Raw genomic sequence first — 20,047 nt, 5'->3', positions numbered from 1 at the left:
AATCCAAGAATGTAAGCATCCTGTTCCTCTTCCATTGACTCCTCCAAAGGCTTAGATGACTCGATTTCCATGTCATCATCCAAATACAATGTCGAAAAATGTTTAGAATGAGGACCAACACGCCCCAACTTTGGAATTGTATTACTATTTATATCCTCATATGTGCACACATTAGAGTCTTCAAATATAACATTATCTGCTACCTCGCATGGCTCTAGTGTACTTTTCTCAACATGGGCATCATCAACAGAAATATGCTCGAATGATTGGCTCTCCACTTTTAGCTCCTCAATTTGGCGTATAAGCTCCTTTTCAGCTTCTGACAACTCATTACTATTTTGTTGGGCGATAGACGCAACAACCTTTGCATTTAATTTATCTTGCAAGTCGTGAATAGTAGTGACAAATTTATCGATCCCTTGTCCCAGTTTAGATCTTCCCTCTATAAAGTGTCTCATCCCATCAGTAAGTTCCTCACGTTGAGCTTCATATATTTCTAACTTTTCAGCCTGTTCTACCAGCCAAGTTTGGCTCAAAATCTCCTCTTTTTCAAAAATTTTCTCTTGCTGGTACTCGCTCTCTTCATTCAATTCTTCCATATTGGCCTTCATTCTTGTGATTGCTGCCTTCATTTTTTTCATATCTTTTTTGAGTTCATCCTGTTGCTCTGCTACTTGCCTCAGAATATCCCTAATATATGCATCAGGCTCCATATCCTGCACTTCATTGCCCCTATCAAACTCAGAAACATCATTAGAAAGATCATAATAAGGGCTCAGAGAAGGATGAACAAAATTAGGACAACCATCCCAATGGCCATCTTGACCACCACACATATTACAAATATTCCACTCAAAGGATTGAGATTGTGCGCACAACTCGCTCCTGGGAACATTCTGACAATTTTTCCACCAGTGGGGTCCTCCACAATATGGACAAGGATCATCAAAATAAGAATAACCATCATTCGAATAATTTTTATTCCAAGATGCCATGCTAAAATAAATAAAAAATACTAACTAAAATAAAATAATAAAAAAAACATGAATAGATAAAAAAAAATATCTAATCTAGAAAAATAGCAAATTTCTAAGTCCCCGGCAACGGCGCCAAAAACTTGTTGCGACCAAACACACTCACGCAAGTATACGCGGTCGTCAAGTAATAAAGTGACTAAAAGTCGGATGTCGAACCCACAAGGACTTATGATTAACTATTAACTAAATTAGACTATCCTAATTATCTAAACAAGAATTAAATCTAAAATATTTTATTCTAAACTAATTAAATAAAAAAATATAAATAATGAACTTTGAACAGAGAAAGAGCAGATTTTTATGATATCAATGTAATGAAAACGATCTAGGGTTATGGGCTATCTAACAATCCTATTGTATTCTTCAATTGAATTGACAGACTAATTTATCTAGCTTATTGGTTGACAGGGTTAATATTGCTCATAAGAATCTGTCGAGTTCTTACTCGCCTATTCAAGCTAACCTAACGCCTATATGTCTATGGAGTTAGAATCAACAAGAACGCATTTATAAATCCTGTAAATCAACCAAGCAAGGCAATTAGGTATATGTCTATCCTAACCACGAATCCGTTCCCCGATGCCCGAGTTCAAGAACTTGCCCTACTCAATCCTGTATGCAATATAGAATTCTCACTTTCGAGTTCAATTCTAGATTCGTAGATAATATTCAATTGGTGATCAAGCAATCAAATAAATAAGCGCAAGATTGAATAAATAAACTAATATGATAATTCAAGAAGTCAAAATCAATATCCGAATAACAATAGTTATGAAAGAACCACAACCCTAGAACGTGAAGTTTAGCTCCATATAGACATGGTAGCCAAACAACAAATCATATAAAGAAACATAAAAATTACTAAGTTTGGTGGGAGAAAGATGGAACTTGATGAATTCCGGCCTCCACAGCTTTGTCGTGGCTTTTTTCCCCTTCCCAATATGTTAGATAACCTAAAAGAGGCGTTTTTAGCTTATATATTGCGTACAAAAGTCGTGGGCCAAAGCTCTCCTATTCCTAGTCCAAATCGGCTTCAGGGATTGATGCTAAGGTGGATGCGACGCATCCACCTTGTCCTCCATTTCAATTTTTGCCTGCGAAGGTGGACGCGACGCATCCAGCCTTCTCTTCTACTTCCCAGTTTCGCACGCGATGGCGAACGCTATGGCCCAACTTCACTGCTAAGGTTGCATGCAGGATGATGTTTTCCTAGGTTGGATGCGACGCATCCAACCCTTCTTCCTCTGGCTAAACCACCTTTTCTTCATATTTTGCACTCCGAACACCTTAAATCGTCACACATAACTTAATTAGTCATCAAACCAATAATTACACCATGTTGGGCGTTTTAAAGATTAAATAACATTAAGAAGTGGTTAAAACATGGGTAAAGTAACATCAACACATATCGAAATATGCCAAACATCACTACCCCAGCTCACTAAGAAATTTACATAATCTGCGTACCATGGTGGCGGATCATGTGTGATTGCAAAGAGTTGATCATCTGGGAATGTCTCCTTTATCACCCCCCCCCCCCTTCTCCCCCTCCTTTTTCCACATGCTCATGATTTTCTAGCCTTGACAAGTGGTCAGCCACCTGATTCTTTGTGCCCTTCCGATCACGAATTTCCAAGTCAAATTCCTGCAAAAGAAGTACCCATCTAATCAGTCTCGACTTAGCATCTTTTTTTGAAATTAAATACCTGATCGCCACATGATCCGTGTACATGATCACATGCGTTCCTACTAAGTAAGACTGAAACTTATCAAAAGCATAGACAACTGCCAACAGTTCTTTTTCTATCGTGGTGTAATTGAGTTGTGCATCAGTTAGGGTCTTGCTAGCATAGTAGATTGAATGAAAAGCTTAGTTCTTTCTCTATCCAAGCACAGGCCCAATTTCTACGTCACTCGCATCACACATTAACTCAAAGGGCATACTCTAGTCAGGTGTGATATTGATTGGTGCAGACACCAACTTCAACTTCGGCTCCTCGAATGCCTTAAGATAGGCATCATCAAACTTGAATGTGGCATCCTTTTCTAGCAACCTGCACAAGGGATTAGCAATTTTTGTAAAATCTCTAATGAAACGTCTATAAAAACCTACATGTCCCAAGAAGTTATGGATGCCCTTAACAGAGATGGGTGGTGGTAGTCTCTCCACTGCCTCCACCTTGGCCTTATTAACTTCAATTCCTTTCTTGGACACTCGATGTCCCAATACAATACCTTCTTGAACCATAAAATGGCACTTCTCTGAATTAAGTACCAGGTTAGTTTCCTCGCAGCGTGCTAGCACCAACTCCAAATTCTTCAGACAATTATCATAGGATGACCCGAAGACTGAAAAACCATCCATGAACACCTTAACGAATATCTCCACCATGTCGGTGAAGATGGCTATCATGCACCTTTGAAAAGTCGTCGGTGCATTGCATAACACGAATGGCATCCTTATAAAGGCAAAGGTGACATAAAGGCAAGTAAATGTAGTCTTTTCCTGGTCTTCTGGTGCTATCACTATCTGATTGTAACCGGAGTAACCATCAAGAAAATAATAATATTTATGCCCGTCTAGCCTGTCCAACATTTCATCAATAAAAGTGAGAGGGAAATGGTCCTTGCACGTAGCCTTGTTGAGTTTCCTGTAATCAATGCATACCCTCCAGTCTATCACTGTTCTGGTAGGAATTAACTCATTTTACTCGTTTTCCAAAACTTTCATGCCTCTCTTTTTCGGCACGCACTGCACAGAACTCACCCAATTGCTGCCAGAAATAGGAAATATGATCCCCGCATCCAACCATTTGATAATCTCCTTTTTTACCACCTCCTTTATAATAGGATTCAATCATCTCTGCTGCTCCACACTTGGTCTATGTCTATCCTCCAGGAATATTTTATGCATGCAAAATGATGGACTAATTCCCTTGATATCGGCAGTAGTCCAACCAATGGCCCCTTTGTGTTCCCTCAGAACCCGCAGCAACTTGTCCTCTTGCACATGTGATAATGAAGATGAGATGATCATATGTAAATATTCTGACACACCTAAGTACGTGTATCACAGATGAGAAGGTAAAGTCTTGAGCTCCAACCTTGGAGCCTCCTCAAACGATGTTTTAGGTGGTGTCAATGTCAATGGTATGTTGATTTCCTCAAATATCTTCAACACTCGACGTACTAGCATGCCATGTTCAAATCTTGTACAATTTCTTCTACCAGCTCATCCTTCGCTTCTTCTTCGTCAATTAAAGCTCTTCCCAAAGGATCTTCAGATATCAAGTATGATGTTGTGCCTACCAATTCACCATCCACATAATTGTGATCATGGCCAAATCTTCATAGTGTGCTGGCAATTTAAGTGCTTTGTATACATTGAAGATCTCCACTTTGTCACCTACTCTCATGGTCATTTGTCCTTCACACACATCAAAAATTACGTGCCCCATAGCTGGAAATGGTCGTCCCAAAATAAATGGGACTTTCTGATCAGGCTCGTAATCCAGGATGACAAATTCAGCTGGGAATATGAATGTGCCCACTTGGACCATCACATCTTCAATGACACCCTCGGGGCTAGCTAATGATATATCTGCCAATTGCAATACCACCGTAGTCGGTCAAGGATCTCCCAACCTTAGATGTCGAAACACATAACATGGCATCAGGTTTATGCTCGCCCCAAGATCACACAATGCTCGCCCAACCACATATTTCCCAATTGAAATTTGAATTGTAAATCTTCCTGGGTCTTTCAATTTAGGAGGCAACTTATTCTAAATTCTGGAACTACTCAGTGAGTGCTACAGTCTCGAACCCAGTTAGTTTGCGTTTGTTTGCCACAATTTTCTTTGATGTACTGTGCATACCTTGGCACTTCTTGCAAAACGTCCACCAATGGTATGTTAATATGCACCTATTTCAAAATATCAAGGAATTTCTTGTACGCTGTATTATCTTTCACTTTCTGCAATCTTTGAGGGAGGTGATGGCTTCGCAACTATTGGTTGTGGTTGTTTTGCCATGGCTTCTTCAATTGGCTTCTCTAACTCCTTTGCAGTTTCCGATTCGACTTCTATGGTGGGCTGTTTTTCACTAAACATCACTTGCTTTCTCTTCTTTGATGGGACTTCTTCTAATTCTCTCACATTCCTCAATGACACAACATTAATAGGGACATTAGGATTAGCCTCAGTGTCGCTAGGTAATGCTCCCGCTGGTTTGGTGTTCTGGGCACTGGCTAGTTGCCCCATTGGTAGCTCTAAATTTCGAATAGCAGTAGCTTGATTCTGATTATCAGCCATAATCTTCTTGAGCATCTCCACAATATTACCCATCGGATTTGCGGAATGAACCTCCAATTTGGATTATAAGTATTACCATACAGATTCTGATTAGCTTGGCCTCTATTCGCACTCCCCACAAAGTAAACTAACTCTGGATTCGATGGACAGGCATCACCGGTATGGCCCTCGCCGCAAACTTCACAAAACACATGCACCTACTGTACTGGTTGACTGTTGCATTGGTGTGAACTGTTGTTGGTTTTAGGTCACATTCATCTTGCTAATTTGATTTGCTAAAGATGCTACCTGTGTAGATAGTGTTGATACAACATCTAATTCAAGTACCCCCGGCAGCATTTATGGGTTGTGTATCTACCTGCTTCCCCTTGCCAATCTGGATTGCTTTTGGAAAACTTGTTCAACAGCGTGTAGATCTCATCAAAGCTCTTTTCCAATACTTGACCACCAACTGCTGCATCTACCACTATTTTTATTTCAGGGTGAGGACCTTCAATAAAAGTGTGAGTCAGTACCTTGTTGGTTTGGTTATGGTATGGACAGTCTCTTAGTAATCCCTTGAATCGCTCCCAGGCTGCATAAAGTGACTCACTTTCTCTCTGTTTGAACGCAACTATCTCACTTCTTATCTTTGCGGTTTTACCAGAAGGAAAAAACCTAGCCAGGAACTTGCGAGCCAAATCATTCCACGATGCAATAGAGTTAGCTGGCTCAGACTTTAGCCATCTCTTGGCCTCTCCCAACAGAGAAAAAGGGAACAATGTGAGCCTGGCATAATCAAATATGACCCTGTTAGTGATATAGGTATCACTAATCTCTAGAAAAAGTCAGAATATGTTGTTGGGGGTCTTCGTATGGCAGTCCCATGAAGTGTCCATTTACATGAAATAGTTGGATCATGCTCTGCTTAAGCTCAAAATGCCCAGTGATCCTAGGCATAACGACACTTGAGGTGACATTAGCAATGCTGGGCATAGTCACCTCTTGTACCGCCAATGGATGCTCTTCCGCCATTTCCACAAGAAGTTGGATGAGTGCTTGTAAATTACTTGCTTCTCAAGCTTCTCTCAACCTTCTATGAAATGCTCTCTCAAGTTCTGGGTCAAAATCCTGTAGTCTATCCTGACTTCTAACCCATCACATTCAAGCAAAGTACCTGAGATCAAACACCCAGCCAAAAAGAAGATTAAAAGAAAACTAAACTCGAAGTCCCCGGCAACGGCGCCAAAAACTTATTTTCCAAAATCACACACGCAAGTATACGCGGTCAATAAAGTAATAAAGAGTAAGTAGTGTATCGTCCCCACGAGGACTTGTGATTAATTATCAACTAAATTAAGCGAATTCTAATTTATCGAGTCAAGAACAATTTCAAGGTACTTTTTGTTTGATTAATTCTACTAATTATAATTGCAAGTAAAAGAAAAACTAATGAACTAGCACACTTAGCACGAAGGATTTTAATTCAATGAGAAATAATATTCCAGGGTTATGGCTGGTTAACAATCCTGTTGAATTCTTCAATCGACTCGACTTATTATTCTATCTGGGTTATTAACCTGCAAGGACAATAATACTCGTATAAATATGACAACTTCTACTCGTCTATTCAATTTATTCTAAACCCTATATTTCTATAAGATTAGAGATAAAAAGAACGCATTAACAATTTCTTGCACAAGTGGCTAAGCACGGAAAATTGGTATATTTCTATCCGTATTTGCAAATCAATTCCCCAATGTCTAGGTTCAAGATCGCGTTCTATTAAATCCTATTGCAATCAAGAATTACCTCTTTCAAGTTCAACTCAAGATTCATATATAGTATTTCACTATTAGCTAGGCAGTAAAATAATTAAACTCGGGATATGAATAAGCAACTCAATATTATAAATTAACTCGTCAAATCAATATTCGAATATCAACATTCATGTAAAACCATAATCCCAGAACAAATGAGTTTAGCCACGCATAGTCATGGTAGCAATCTCAAATAATTCCCAAGAATACATACAAATCAATAAAAGAAGGAAAAAGTAAGAACTCAAGACGAATTCCGTGGTTTTCGGACTCTGTGATGGCTTTTCTCCGCTTCCAAGTGTGTTAGATCACCTAAAAGAGGCGTTTTGGCTTATATATTGCGTACAAAAGTCATGGGCCAAAGTTTACCTTTTTCTATTCCGTCTCAGCTTCAGGGATTGATGTTGGGGTGGATGCTTCGCGTCCGCCTCAGCTTCAACTTCTCAGCATCGCATGCTGGGGTGGATGTGAAGCATCCACCCTCTGTTCCTTCATCTCTGTTGTGCCCAGGTGCGGATGTTAAGGCTAATGCCTTATCTCGACTTCACTGCTAAGGGTGCACCAAATCCAACCTCTTCTCCTATAGCTCGAGCATCTTTTCTTCATATTTTTACACTCCAAACACCCTAAATCATCACACACAACTCAATTAGTCATAAAACCAATAATTAACACATGTTGGGCATTTTTAATACCAAATAGCACCAAAAAGTAATTAAAACATGAGTAAAGTAACATTATAACATATAGAAATATGCCCAACATCACCTAACTTATTGCAGTAAAATATAAGTGTTTAAGCTCAATTTAATTAGCCGGTCAGTGCTGTATCCTAATTAAATAGCTCAGTGTTGACAACAGGAGTTTCGTTAGCTTATTAAATTGTATGTTTGTTTTCTCTCCTTCTCTACATTATCCCATTTTATTACCTTTTACTATCTTTTTTAGCACTTCTTCTCTTTCTGGCTAGGAAGGTGTATGGTGAGGGCGGGATGCGGGAATGGAGTGTATAACGTTCTTGAAGAGAAATTTTGAGATTAAAACATTGAAAAGGCAAAAGTTAATGTAAAATATTCATTCTTAGCTTCAACAAGGTACTATTGGAAAATAATGGTAGATTTTCTATGTTGATAATGAAAATACTTTCATTCGATCCTCTTAATTACGACAACGTGCCAAGTGCAAGGTGTTAGGTCCGGAACCTCAAACACATAATGGTTTTCGCCTACTCAAGACTAAGAAGCATTGCCATCTTACTAATAGAATCTTGATTTTTGCAACAGTTGTTTTTTCACAATCGTTCTCTATGCATAAACGAGGCTTAACCTTCCAAGTATCGCAATAGCAAGAAATTCAGTAGACATTGAATAGCATGGAAGCAAGGATTTCAGTCATATGACTGTAGTATCAAATCTTCGTATAAATATCTTGTATGCAAGTTGGCATATTGCTTTTATTTTTAATAAGTTTCGCTAATTTGGTCTGCATATGTTGATCGTGGTAAATTAATAATATTTTTGTAACCATTAGATGCAGATAAGTTTTTGCCCATCATTAGATTGCCCCGAGAAAATAAACTCGTATCCTAATTAAATGTTGTCAAATTTTAAGAACCAAAGCAGCAGGACCCAAGCACAAGGAATCAAGTCCATTTAGACTGTGTCACGAGAAAATTACCTCTAGACACTATCTGTTGACATAAAACTAACGATGCTAAACAGTCAAAAATGAGCATGACCTATATTTTGAAGTATTTCAGAAGATCACGCTAGAACAGGTTTTAAACAGCCCCTAGACACTACATTTAGGAAGAAACGAAAAAGTAACAAGATTTGGAATTAGTTTTTTAGGAGTCCACCTGGAAGTACTATATATGGGACTGGTAATATCCCTGCCCAAATTGTTTGCGAGTGAGGAGGGAGAAATGATTATAGAAGAAGAGAAGACTTCTAGCGGAATTAGAACCCTACACTTAAGTAGTATACGAGATGTTGCAGCTATTAAACTGCAACTCATATCACATCATCCACTTGTCTGTAAACTATGAAACCTTACTCCATATGATTTTATATTTAGTTTTTCCGCGACTAAGGAAAGTCAGCAAGCATACCAATATCTGGCATACAAAACAAAGTTTCCCACTGTAAAATGTCAGGAAACCTGATCCATTCTTGCATCTCAAGTATATATTTCTCCACATTATTGAAATTGAAAGATCTCCCGACTTCAAAACCTGGAAAACCAATTTTTTTAAGAATTCAGCTTTTGATATCTCAGCTTATTGGATGTAATTGTGGCTTACGTGAACATCTGTGGTCGGTTGCGGGAGAGCTGAGGTCTCTTAATCGGTGAAAGGATGAGATTCCTAAGGGTCTGTGAGGGATTGCTTGTTCCAGTTCCAACACCAAGCATAGGACGAGCACTTGCTCTTCTATTTCCAGTATCCACTGGTATTGCTGATTGTCTTGCAGGGGATCCACTCGAGATATCGAAAGGGCCAGAGTTGGAACTATTCTTTCTTGCTGGAGGCCATATGTCTTCTCTTGGTCCTGGAGTTTCAGGAGTGACCGACCAATCTGCGACAAATGAGTCAACTAATACTTTGCTCAAAGGTTAGTGCAGTTTTGAGAGCGAAATATCCAAAATTCGAAGTATTTTGACAATTGAGTGTTCAAATACTAAGTATAATTCATCTTTTAAATGCAAAGAATTTTGTCAATGAGTATTCATACACTAAGAAGAACAAATCTAGTTTGCCAAACTGCACCAACCTCACATATGCCATGTGATTATTCTAAAAATAAAATGATTACCTTTTCCCATATGATCTCTGTTGTCCATCATATTAGCAGGATTTGCGAACATATCAGGCTCTGCCCTTGAAAAGAAATTACTTGGCTGAATGGCTGAGCGCTTTACTGAATCATATTCATTTCTCAACTGATCATACATTTCATCAAGTTTTCTTTTTTGCCTGACAATATGGACCTATGTTAATTCTGAGAGCATGTACCAAAGATAGTGGATTCCAGTAGTAAAGCACCGCACACTTTGCAACCTCCTCAGTCAATAGATTATAGTGGATAACTTGAGCACACTTTTGCAGTTCCATCGGAATTTTTTTTTTTTTTCTTGGACAAATAGAATCTCTGTTAAAAACTGTAAGAAGAACCTGGATTTCTCAGCAAACTTTTCTTGGAGTTCCTGCTTGTCTTTAGATAAGCTCTCGATCTCTTGTTCCAGCATTTGGCACTTTTTAGCCACTTTCTGGTATGCAGTACGCACTTGCTCAAACTTTTCAGCGAATTTCTCTTGCATCATCTCACATTTCTGTTGGTATTGAGCGACTAACTTGTTCACCTTGAATTGCATTTCCAATTCTTTTTGCCCAATGTAGAACGTCACACTTTTGTAGGCACTCTTCATTACTGGGTATGATTAAGGAGAAAATAATGAAGCTAATGTAAATACCATTTCTGAAAGGTGCTATTACGCTAAATCCAATTTGGGAAATAGTACGTTAATTTAACTAACCCAACTTCACTATGTTTTAAAAGTAAAACTGAATATTACAGATGTTGCAACACAGCACTATGAAGGATACATATCTGTGGTGATATTCCAGTCATGACCATCTGCATGAGGGTGAACAAATTTTAACTAGGATGCTGATGATGAAATGTGTGAGAAACAAATATGATTAGGTCACAGGAACTATAAAAAGTGATAAAGGAGCTATCCTTTCATGGATGTATGCTTACATTTGCCCATTCATCACTTGGATTAACATCCACAGGTTTCATGAGACTGAGGCAAAAACGTCAGATAATTAATTACATGATAGCCATTTCGACAAAATTCCACACATTACTTTGAGTGTTTAGATAATGCTAGTAAAAGCAAAAGACAACCAATTACTATACCAAATTTAGCAGTGGAAAACAAAAACAATGTTCTGGAAGTGTCATAAGCCCCACCCCCTCCCGACAAAAAAGGAAGGAGAAAGAAAAGATCTAGAAAAATGAATCAAAAGGAGAAAGGGACAAGAAGCTAGAGAAGAAGCAAATTTAGGATATAGTTATATACCTTTTGCGAAATCATTGTCTTTAGGTGACCAAAACAACACTTCAACCATAAGGTGATATTAGATAGGACTAACCTTTTAGACAGAACTTGATCACAGATAGGACAAGCGGCATCATTGCTGAGAATCTTACTAGCATCGTTCGGGCCTATTAACATTGTTAAGGAATCATAGCAGTTGTACACCAAAATCATTTCCATGAGGAAACTGCACAAAAATTACATGTCTACATGGAAAGCACAATTTCTTTCTCTTTTTGGATAATGGTGGTACCAGGCCAGATTCCATGCACCGATTAAGCCATCAGTACATGCTACCTCCCACTAATATAGGTAACGGATAATTCTGCCCCCAAGAGATTGGAAGAATGAAAGAATTAACTTAGTGTCACCTCTGTTGGTTTCGGAACTTGATTCCCAAGACTGTAACTCTAGTTCTTCGACCGCTAAGACATTCTCTTGGGGGCTAAAACACACACAAAACATATGCATGTCTATATGGAATACATATAAAACTAGGATACAGAAGACGTGGCCACAAGTGGTGGTGATGGCCTGTCCTTCCAGTTCTCGCCAGCAAGCATTGCATCTCATCTCAACATTCAAAGATGATTGTCAATTTCATAGCACATTATACAAAGTTCTGGAATCATTCAAAATTCCGAGCATAACATTTCTGATCCAATGCATTCTATGGATATAGACACAGAATAGTCAATAAGAAATGACTAAATTATCGCTACAGCAAAGTCAAAAACATTGCAGAACAACCTTTGCATCTCAAGTTACAGAAAGAGACAATCCACTTAACAGCCAGCTGTAGCTGGCTAATCCAATTTCAAACATTCTTGATTTGAAAGAAAAACTGCCTAATGGCTGCTAGAATATCCAATAACTGAAACCTCTAGCTGCTTATAAACTGTTGAAATATCAAAGTTCATACTTGGATAGCTGAAGTAAACTAACTGGGAACACAAAAATGACAAAACTAGTTTTGATAACTGGCATACAAAAGCTAGCTAACTATCACTTGAAATTGCTTGCTGCTTATGCGTTGACAAAATCAGAGTTTATCATGGTGATGAATACTCAACTTTCTACAAAGAAAAACATCATGATTACGCATGAACCAAGATAACTAAGAATTCAGGTAAACAGAAGTATTAGCCAGAATGTAGTTGCACAGCAAATTCTTCACAAATGGTTTAAGTTTTACACAGAGAAAATATTTTACACTACCCGGTACTTAAAATCAACTAAAGCCAACTAATAGGTAACTGTATATAATAGATAAAAATTGACAAACTGTAAAAGATATTAACCAGCTATCAGCTAAACTACACCGGTAGTGTAAAATGCTCAGTTTACCACAACAACTACTACTACTACAACTACTATATCTCATTACCAAACAAGCTGGAAATATGATCTCAATGCCTCAGTCCTATATTTTTCAACCCTCGAAACAAATAATAAGAATATCAAGTGCTTGGGCAACAAATTTTCACCTTCAGACGAGCTCAATAACTGGCTTATCCACAATACTTTCGGTCCTAAACCTGAAAATGAAAGGACAGCTGTACTCACCGGAGAAATATATACATGATCAACAAAATATTACCATAATAATAATAATAATTTTAAAAAAACAAATACACAGACAGCGACATTTATTTTCTTCGAAGTTATGGAATTTGAAATACTCCTGAATAATCAGAACAACACAAACAAACATCAGAACCTAGAAGAAATATGTACGTAAACAACAGAATATGACCCCAAAAAAAAACACAGGGAGAGAATTCTACTTCGTACTTACAGAATCTGAAATACTCTTTAATAAACAGAAGAAAACAAACAAAAACCAGAACCTAGAAGAAATATATAAGTAATCAACAAAACATTACCAAAAACAAAACACACACACACACACACAGCGAAATTCATTTTGCTTCGTACTTACGAATTTGAAATACAAGCAAAATCGGAACTTAGAGTTCATAAATCGCCGATGAGTATCAAGTGTAGGAATAACCTGAAGATCAGAGACAAGAAAATAACGCATTTGAAATTGAAATTCAAATCGAAATCTAATCGCGAGGTACGAAACCTATGTAGAGCTGTACAAATTCCACAAAACCTTCCAAGAATCCGAAATCTGACAGCGGAATGTAAGTTTCCTACGGAATTGAACCCTAGCACGTATTTTCCGTGTTGAGCTTCTCTCTCGATCATACATTCATCTGCTACTGCTTTCTTATTTGAATTTTATTGAAATGGCGGCAAAATTTGGGGATTTATAGTGAATCTCCAGATCCGACCCGCCAGTTCTATTTTTCCGACCCGCTCTATGCAAATGATCTACTGTCCCAATTCCCAATTAAACGTTTGTTCTTTTAATTTTCTTATTAACCGTGTGGAAAAAAAAACATTTTACTTTCTATTGAGAAAAGGAAAATAGCATTTTAAAATATTTCACCCTAAATATGATAGATGTAGTAGTATTAATTACGGGTTAACATAAACAAATAGAAAGCTCTTTTACCTCAAGTCCTCAGCTAATGGTTCAAACAAATAAATAAAGAAATAAACAATTTCCAGTCATAACAGGGAACGATTTGTTTCTCTTTAAATTTGTAGTTCGTTGGCTATTTAGCTTTTCTAAATGAATTTAATTTTAAATAACAAAAGATTTTTTACACTATTATATTACTTACAAGCTTACTATGGATTGTTGTTTATAGGAAGCATAAAATGATAATTGAAAAATATGCTGAGTAACTTGTTAAATTAATTAAGTTAGTTTAACACTATCAATATGTTTTATCTTTAATAATTGATTTAAATCTTTTATAGCGCACCTAGAATGAATCTTTTTCTTTTCTCTTTGATTAATTTTGTTAATTGAGGTTTTTTTTCTCCCTCATTCTGAATTGAAAACTGTTCGTTTTACATTTGAAAAAACGTAGCATGAGACATGCTTTCTTCATATAAAAGTTAAGATTGATCAAAGCAGATCATTTTACGACATTTACAATAACACAAAATATTTAAATAGACAATTTCTTCTTTTAACGTTCACATGCGGTGCCAGTGCAAGAGACACTCGATCGGCACTGCTTTATTGCAAATTTTCTTTATATTTGTGTAGTAAATACGTATATATACAATGGACCGATACTGATTGTGAATAATACAAAAATGAATATCAACTTGGGATTGGGAGGAAAACCTTAAAACCATGGCAAATTGCAATAATAATACAAATTTCAGAGTCCGCCACTATGATTGTAGAACTATGTTAGTATATGGAGTATGGACCAAAATATTTGAACTCCATATAGCGAAAACAAAAACTTGAGGGGGGAGGATAGCTCGAGCTACGCAAGGAAAAAGATCGAAGAAATATTCAACAACCTTTGCAAAATTGAGAAATAAAATCACTAACAAAACCAAAATTGGTAAGAGTCACCTTAAAGAAGCTGTATTCCCATATCTATGTCACCTTTTAATCTCATTTAAGTTAATGTCTCGATGTACTTTTCTTTTTAGTATGTCTAATTTTTTATATTTAAAAATAATTTAATTTTAAATTTCTTATTTTATCCCATAGATGATTTTAAAATTGGGAGTCCCTACCTTGTTTTTCCCTTAGATCTTATTGTTTACCCGTAAAACGGTACAGTTAAATTTGTTACATGGTTTATAGACAGGCGAACTGATTTGATCCAAAAATGATAAGAAAATAAAATTAAAATTAAAATTAATAATTGAAATTGAAGAAAATCACAAGTCTCGCTTCGAATTCAATGCCTCCGAGGACAAAAATCAAAGTAACAATAAAATACAAATAAAGTTGTTTAATTGAGAGCAAAAGTAATAGAATATAGCCTTTTTGTATAGACTGTTTCGTATCCTTACAATGGTTGTTGAGCCTGATATTTATAGCTTTACCTAGAGAAACAAGATCCTAGGATCAAGCTCCTCTTAAATGATAATAAAAGAGATATTGATGAATGCATAACGGCAGACCATGAATATAAATATTCTCTGCAACGGTCGCTCATTTAATGTTAGTAAATATTCCCTCATTGAATGTTATTCGATGGTATACCTTTGATCTTCTCCTGTCGACTACGCTCCCTTCGAAATTTATCCGATATCGATTGCATTCGTTGTATTCGGAATTGGTTATTCCCTGAATTGCCCTTTGCCTATCTTCGGTTCCATATGTCATGTTACCATTCGACCATTTGTTATAAACCGATTTTACCCCATACAAATAGTCCCCCTACTTTCCGGTGACATATTTTTGTGTTATCGGAAAGTTGGTGAAGATTCCTTTCTTGGCTGGAAAGTTCCTAAACAGTCTCTGACACTTGAAAGGATGCACGTCTTCTAGCATTTAATACCCCAAACACGTGTTGCCCCACGATTCAGCAAATATTATCATCGATTTTCGAGGTAATTATGACCACGATTTTTGCCGTCTATAACTTCTCTAATGTTCATCATTTTTACTTATTCATTTTTATAACTTTCAAAAGCCTTTCTTTCTCTTTGCACCTGCTTAGGAATTTTTTTCATCTTTTTCTCAGCAAAAGTTTTACTGACCTTTCATCACCACGGCTTCTTTATCTGATTCCTTCGGAAACACTAGTCTTCTCTTCGGTGGAGGACCAAAGAAAAGCAAAGACAAGGAAGTCGAAGTTGATTTCGAACCTCCCACTGTTAGCACTATCATACCACAGAGTCTTATGACCGCAAACGACTTTCTAGAGAAGGCTCCTTCTGTATCTTCACGAACTTGGGCAGTTAGTAGGTATCCTTCCTCCATTCTCCCTTCCAGTATACCAACTATGAAAGAGGACTGCAACTGCCCCAATCTTGAAATCCCCGCGCTGGATATGATAGAGAGGGTTACCTTTTTCAAGGAGGGGTTTACGTATGTCTATACATATCCTTTTACCTTGGGTCCATTCTCTTTGGGGTCGAGTGAAGGGCTCGACCCGATAATTTTGGGGTTTTTCCACCGACATCAAGTTTGCTTAGCACAAGTAGGCCCATCTATATGGCGGACGGTGGCCTGCCTTCGCCAACTGTGCATGGAGATCCGGAAAACCCTAACCCTTACAAACATGATGAACCTTTTGGTCTCCCAACATTTTCCGTGGGGGGGTAATAAATTTTAGCAAGCTTGGTCACCACGCTCTTCTCTCCACCGTAGATGAAGACAACAACCGCGGGTGGATGGAACGATTCATCATTATTGCTACCAGGGACATCATTCCGGCCACGACTCCATATTTTTCCTGAGTCAAGGAATCACTTTCATAAGTTTTGTGTTATTTACTTCCTTCTTTCGTGAAAAGATTGTTTTCGATTTTACTGATTTTCCATTTTCTTTGTTTCAGCTACCCGATGGGAACCACCACTGGCTCAAGGCCTAGACCAGTGGGTTCAAATAATTCTGGATATCACTACACTAGAGTCCCACCGGTGGAAGAAGATGTCCCCAAAATACTTGTGAAAGGCCAAAAACTATGGTAAACCAAATTCTTTCTTTCTTTTATCCTTGTACGAACACAAGAAATTTTATGAATAAACTGCTAACTCTATTCTTTTGGCCCGATACAGGACTCCTGAAGGGCTCTATCATCTGCCCTGAAGTTGAGACCTCGGTTGACCTCGAAGAGGCCAGGAGGGTGATACAAAACGTCCCTGCCCGAAGCAGAGCTCGCGGATCTTCTTGCTGTGAAGGAGCCTCTTCTCGGAGTCTCCATCCCACGGACAAGAAACCGAAGAGAAAATGTCCCTCCTCGGCTGGGACTCAAGAGAAAAGGCAAAGAAAACGTCGTCTGAACCGGCCACATTGGTCCTCGTTGACGAGGGGGATGCTAGTGATGAAGAGGCTTCCCTTCAAAGGAGGAAAAGATCTTCATCAGCTCAACCGAGTGCTCAGCCGGGAGAGTTTCAAAACCCGACCGAAGGAGAACCCCAAGCACTTTGGGGTGAAATGGACCTGGTAAAGAATGTTGATTCTCTCTTACCGGGCCTCATTGTTATTTCTTGTCCAATGAGTTCAGACCCCGGGACTCTTCTGCCTTCGACTACCGAGCAACTAACAGCCTGCACTGCTCCTGCTTCAACTACTTCAATCTCCCCTTGGGTTGTCACACTTGTCGAGTTGAATCCAGCTAAGAGTTTTGTCATTGGAATGATGCTTACTCCAACACTCTTCATTGGATGATATTGGCTGAGCTTCCTAGATCAACCAAAATACGTTTAATTTTGAAATCGAAAACATTGAGAGAGATTACCAAAGCGTCATTATATGGCGAGAGAAGTCCGTCAGCGTCTTCCTCCGTGAAAGTGATGTCATCTTCTATGACTTTCCGAAGTCTCTTATGGTGAGTCACCGATATATTCGTTCTCTTTATTGCTGAAAAGGTCACACCGGTAACTTTATTCCCTCCGAAAATCATGTTGATAGTCAGCCGAGGGGAACTTTCTATCACCTGCGAAGGCTCTGCATTGTCCCGGCTTCGGTCGTAGTTGTTCTTAGCTCGGTCGCTTAGAAATTCCCTAAGGTGGACATTCTTTAACAATGTCTCCACCTCTTCACGAAGATATCGGCAGTCCCCAGTTCTATGGCCATGAGTCCCATGGTATTAACACCATAAACTGGGATCCATCTGGCTTGGATCGGACCTGATTGGCTTCGGGAACCATGATCCTTTGATATTCCTCATTACCGATACCAACTCTACTAAGCTGATGTTAAAGTTGTAATCTAATAACCTGGGATATGTAGAGTCTCGGTCCCCTGTAACTTCCTTCTCCTGTAACGATCTACTGCTCCGGCCATGATCGGTTCTTCTATCAGGAGAAAACTTATCCACTGATCGAAACCATTTGCTCTTACGACCTTCGGTTCTTTTATACGGGAAAAAGCGACCTCTAGTGGACCACTGATCTGCATCAAAGTCTATTTTAAACTTGTCCTAATTCTTGTCTCGATCACGTCCCTTTGTTGATACTGAGAATCCGAGTTGATCGTCTTCTATCCTTATATTTTACGCATACCGGTTATGGACATCCGCCCATGTGGTTGTATGAAACTCGAGCAGGCTTTCCTTCAGCTTTCGGGAGGCGCCAACTCCACGGATTCAGACACTTTGTGAACGCCTCCACTTCACATTCATCTGGTACCAATGAAAATAACATCCTCTCTTTATGGAACCGGATCACGAATTCTCGTAGAAGTTCGGACTCGCCTTGCGCAATCCTGAATATGTCCGCCTTTCTGGTTTGGACCTTCCTTGCTCTGGCATGGGCCTTAATTAACGAGTCTGCAAGCATCTCAAAAGAGTCAATTGAATGCTCGGGTAAGAGAGAATACCATTTCAGGGCCCCCTTTATAAGGGTTTCACCAAACTTCTTCAGTAAGACCGACTTGATCTCATGTTGAGCCAAATCGTTCCCTTTCACAGTCATGGTGTAGGTTGTGATGTGCACCTGCGGATCTGAAGTCTCATCGTATTTTGGTATGCCTGACATCTTAAACCTTTTTGGAATTAACTCTGGCACGGTTTAAATGGCAACTGCGTGTATTTTTTCAAATTCGGGCCTTTTAGTATTTGTGGTGCACCCGGAATTTGATACATTCGAGCGTGAAACTCCTTTGCGTTTTGATCCATTCGTTTGTTCATTTCCCTCATAAACCTCATGAGTTTGGTTTTGAAGGGATCATTCTCGTTGTTATTTCCAGATCCGATGCCGGTCACTCCGGCTTCATCGAACCCAACTTTACCCCTTGGGGTGTTTGTGTTGTTATCGACCCTCTTAGCCGTTTGGTATGCAGGAACACTGGGAGGAACCGGCCCCCTTCCGTTCGTGTTGTTGGAGGCGCCTGGCAATGCATGTTTTAACTGCATCATCATCCGATCATGCCTTGAGAGGTGTTTCATGATTGTTTTCTGCTGTTCTCTCAAGATTTTAACCGTTTTCACGACATGCTCCTCCTCTGCATCATTGGGAGTCGGTTCCCGTACATGCCGAGGTTAATGGCCATCTCGAACCGGGGTCGTCTTATCCCCCTTCGTTGCGAGTCTCGCTGATTGAGTCATCATGTTGGGACAATTCTTCGTACCCCTCAACGTTGTGCGTGATGTTTACCTAGGGAAACAAGATCCTAGAATCAAGCTCCTCTTAAATGATAATAAAAGAGGCATTGATGAACGCGTAACGGCAGACCATAAATACAAATATTCTCTGCAACGGTCGCTCATTTAATATTAGTAAATATTCCTCATTGAATGCTATCTGATGACAAACCTTTGATCTTCTCCCGTCGGCTACACTCCTTTCGGGATTTATCCAATATCGATTGCATTTGTTGTATTCGAAATTGGTTATTCCCCGACTTGCCTTTTGCCATTTCATTTCCACGTGTCATATTATCGTTCGATCATTTGTTATGAACCGATTTTATCCCATACACTTATTAAATGGTTGTGGGTTGTTGGACTCAACTCCCCTCCAGTAGGGTCCTTTTTAGTTCCCCCAGTACACCTTTAAATGAGCAATATCTGTCCACTTCGTCAGTCAATATTCTATAATTAATCGCAATAAACGCTTGTCCAACTATAGTTAAGAAACAATAACTTTTGCAAATCAACACAAAAATAGATCCCCCCCAAAAAAAAGGAATTAGGTCGTTCAAATTGGAATCATGTGAAATTGAATCAAACTTTGATGATTCGGAGATAATAACCCACAAGAATTTCCCAATAACCGAAAAAGGTTAGACATA

General features: G+C 38.7%; 1 protein-coding gene and 1 non-coding gene across 14 annotated transcripts; one reads left to right on the top strand and one right to left on the bottom strand.

Moving 5' to 3' along the window:
* Window positions 1–5,875: 5,875 nt before the first annotated feature.
* Window positions 5,876–5,982, top strand: LOC117279570 (small nucleolar RNA R71). Its single transcript, XR_004509980.1, has one exon. It is a non-coding gene; the product is annotated as a small nucleolar RNA R71 (small nucleolar RNA).
* A 1,236-nt stretch (window positions 5,983–7,218) lies between these two features.
* LOC104107961 (E3 ubiquitin-protein ligase CCNB1IP1 homolog) lies at window positions 7,219–13,586 on the bottom strand. Of its 13 annotated transcripts, XM_070191941.1 has the most exons (11): window positions 13,373–13,580; window positions 13,196–13,267; window positions 12,741–12,791; window positions 11,757–11,826; window positions 11,309–11,381; window positions 10,911–10,956; window positions 10,754–10,784; window positions 10,322–10,577; window positions 9,963–10,123; window positions 9,452–9,725; window positions 9,292–9,382 (listed from the first exon to the last, which is right to left on the bottom strand). In XM_070191941.1, the coding sequence occupies exons 4-11, from the start codon at window positions 11,824–11,826 to the stop codon at window positions 9,376–9,378; spliced, it is 918 nt and encodes a 305-aa protein (XP_070048042.1). In that variant the 5' UTR covers window positions 12,741–12,791; window positions 13,196–13,267; window positions 13,373–13,580; the 3' UTR covers window positions 9,292–9,375. The 13 variants fall into 13 exon arrangements, 12 of the variants coding, with proteins under 12 accessions (XP_070048042.1, XP_009615196.1, XP_009615199.1 ...); XR_011412848.1 differs by adding an exon at window positions 7,219–7,775 and having other exon boundaries at window positions 9,260–9,382; window positions 11,757–12,791; window positions 13,196–13,580; XM_009616901.4 differs by having other exon boundaries at window positions 11,757–11,923; window positions 13,196–13,580.
* Window positions 13,587–20,047: the final 6,461 nt, after the last annotated feature.

Source organism: Nicotiana tomentosiformis, chromosome 12 (assembly GCF_000390325.3).
Source record: "Nicotiana tomentosiformis chromosome 12, ASM39032v3, whole genome shotgun sequence".
NCBI lineage: Eukaryota > Viridiplantae > Streptophyta > Magnoliopsida > Solanales > Solanaceae > Nicotiana > Nicotiana tomentosiformis.
This window is presented reverse-complemented; position numbering and strand designations above follow the sequence as displayed.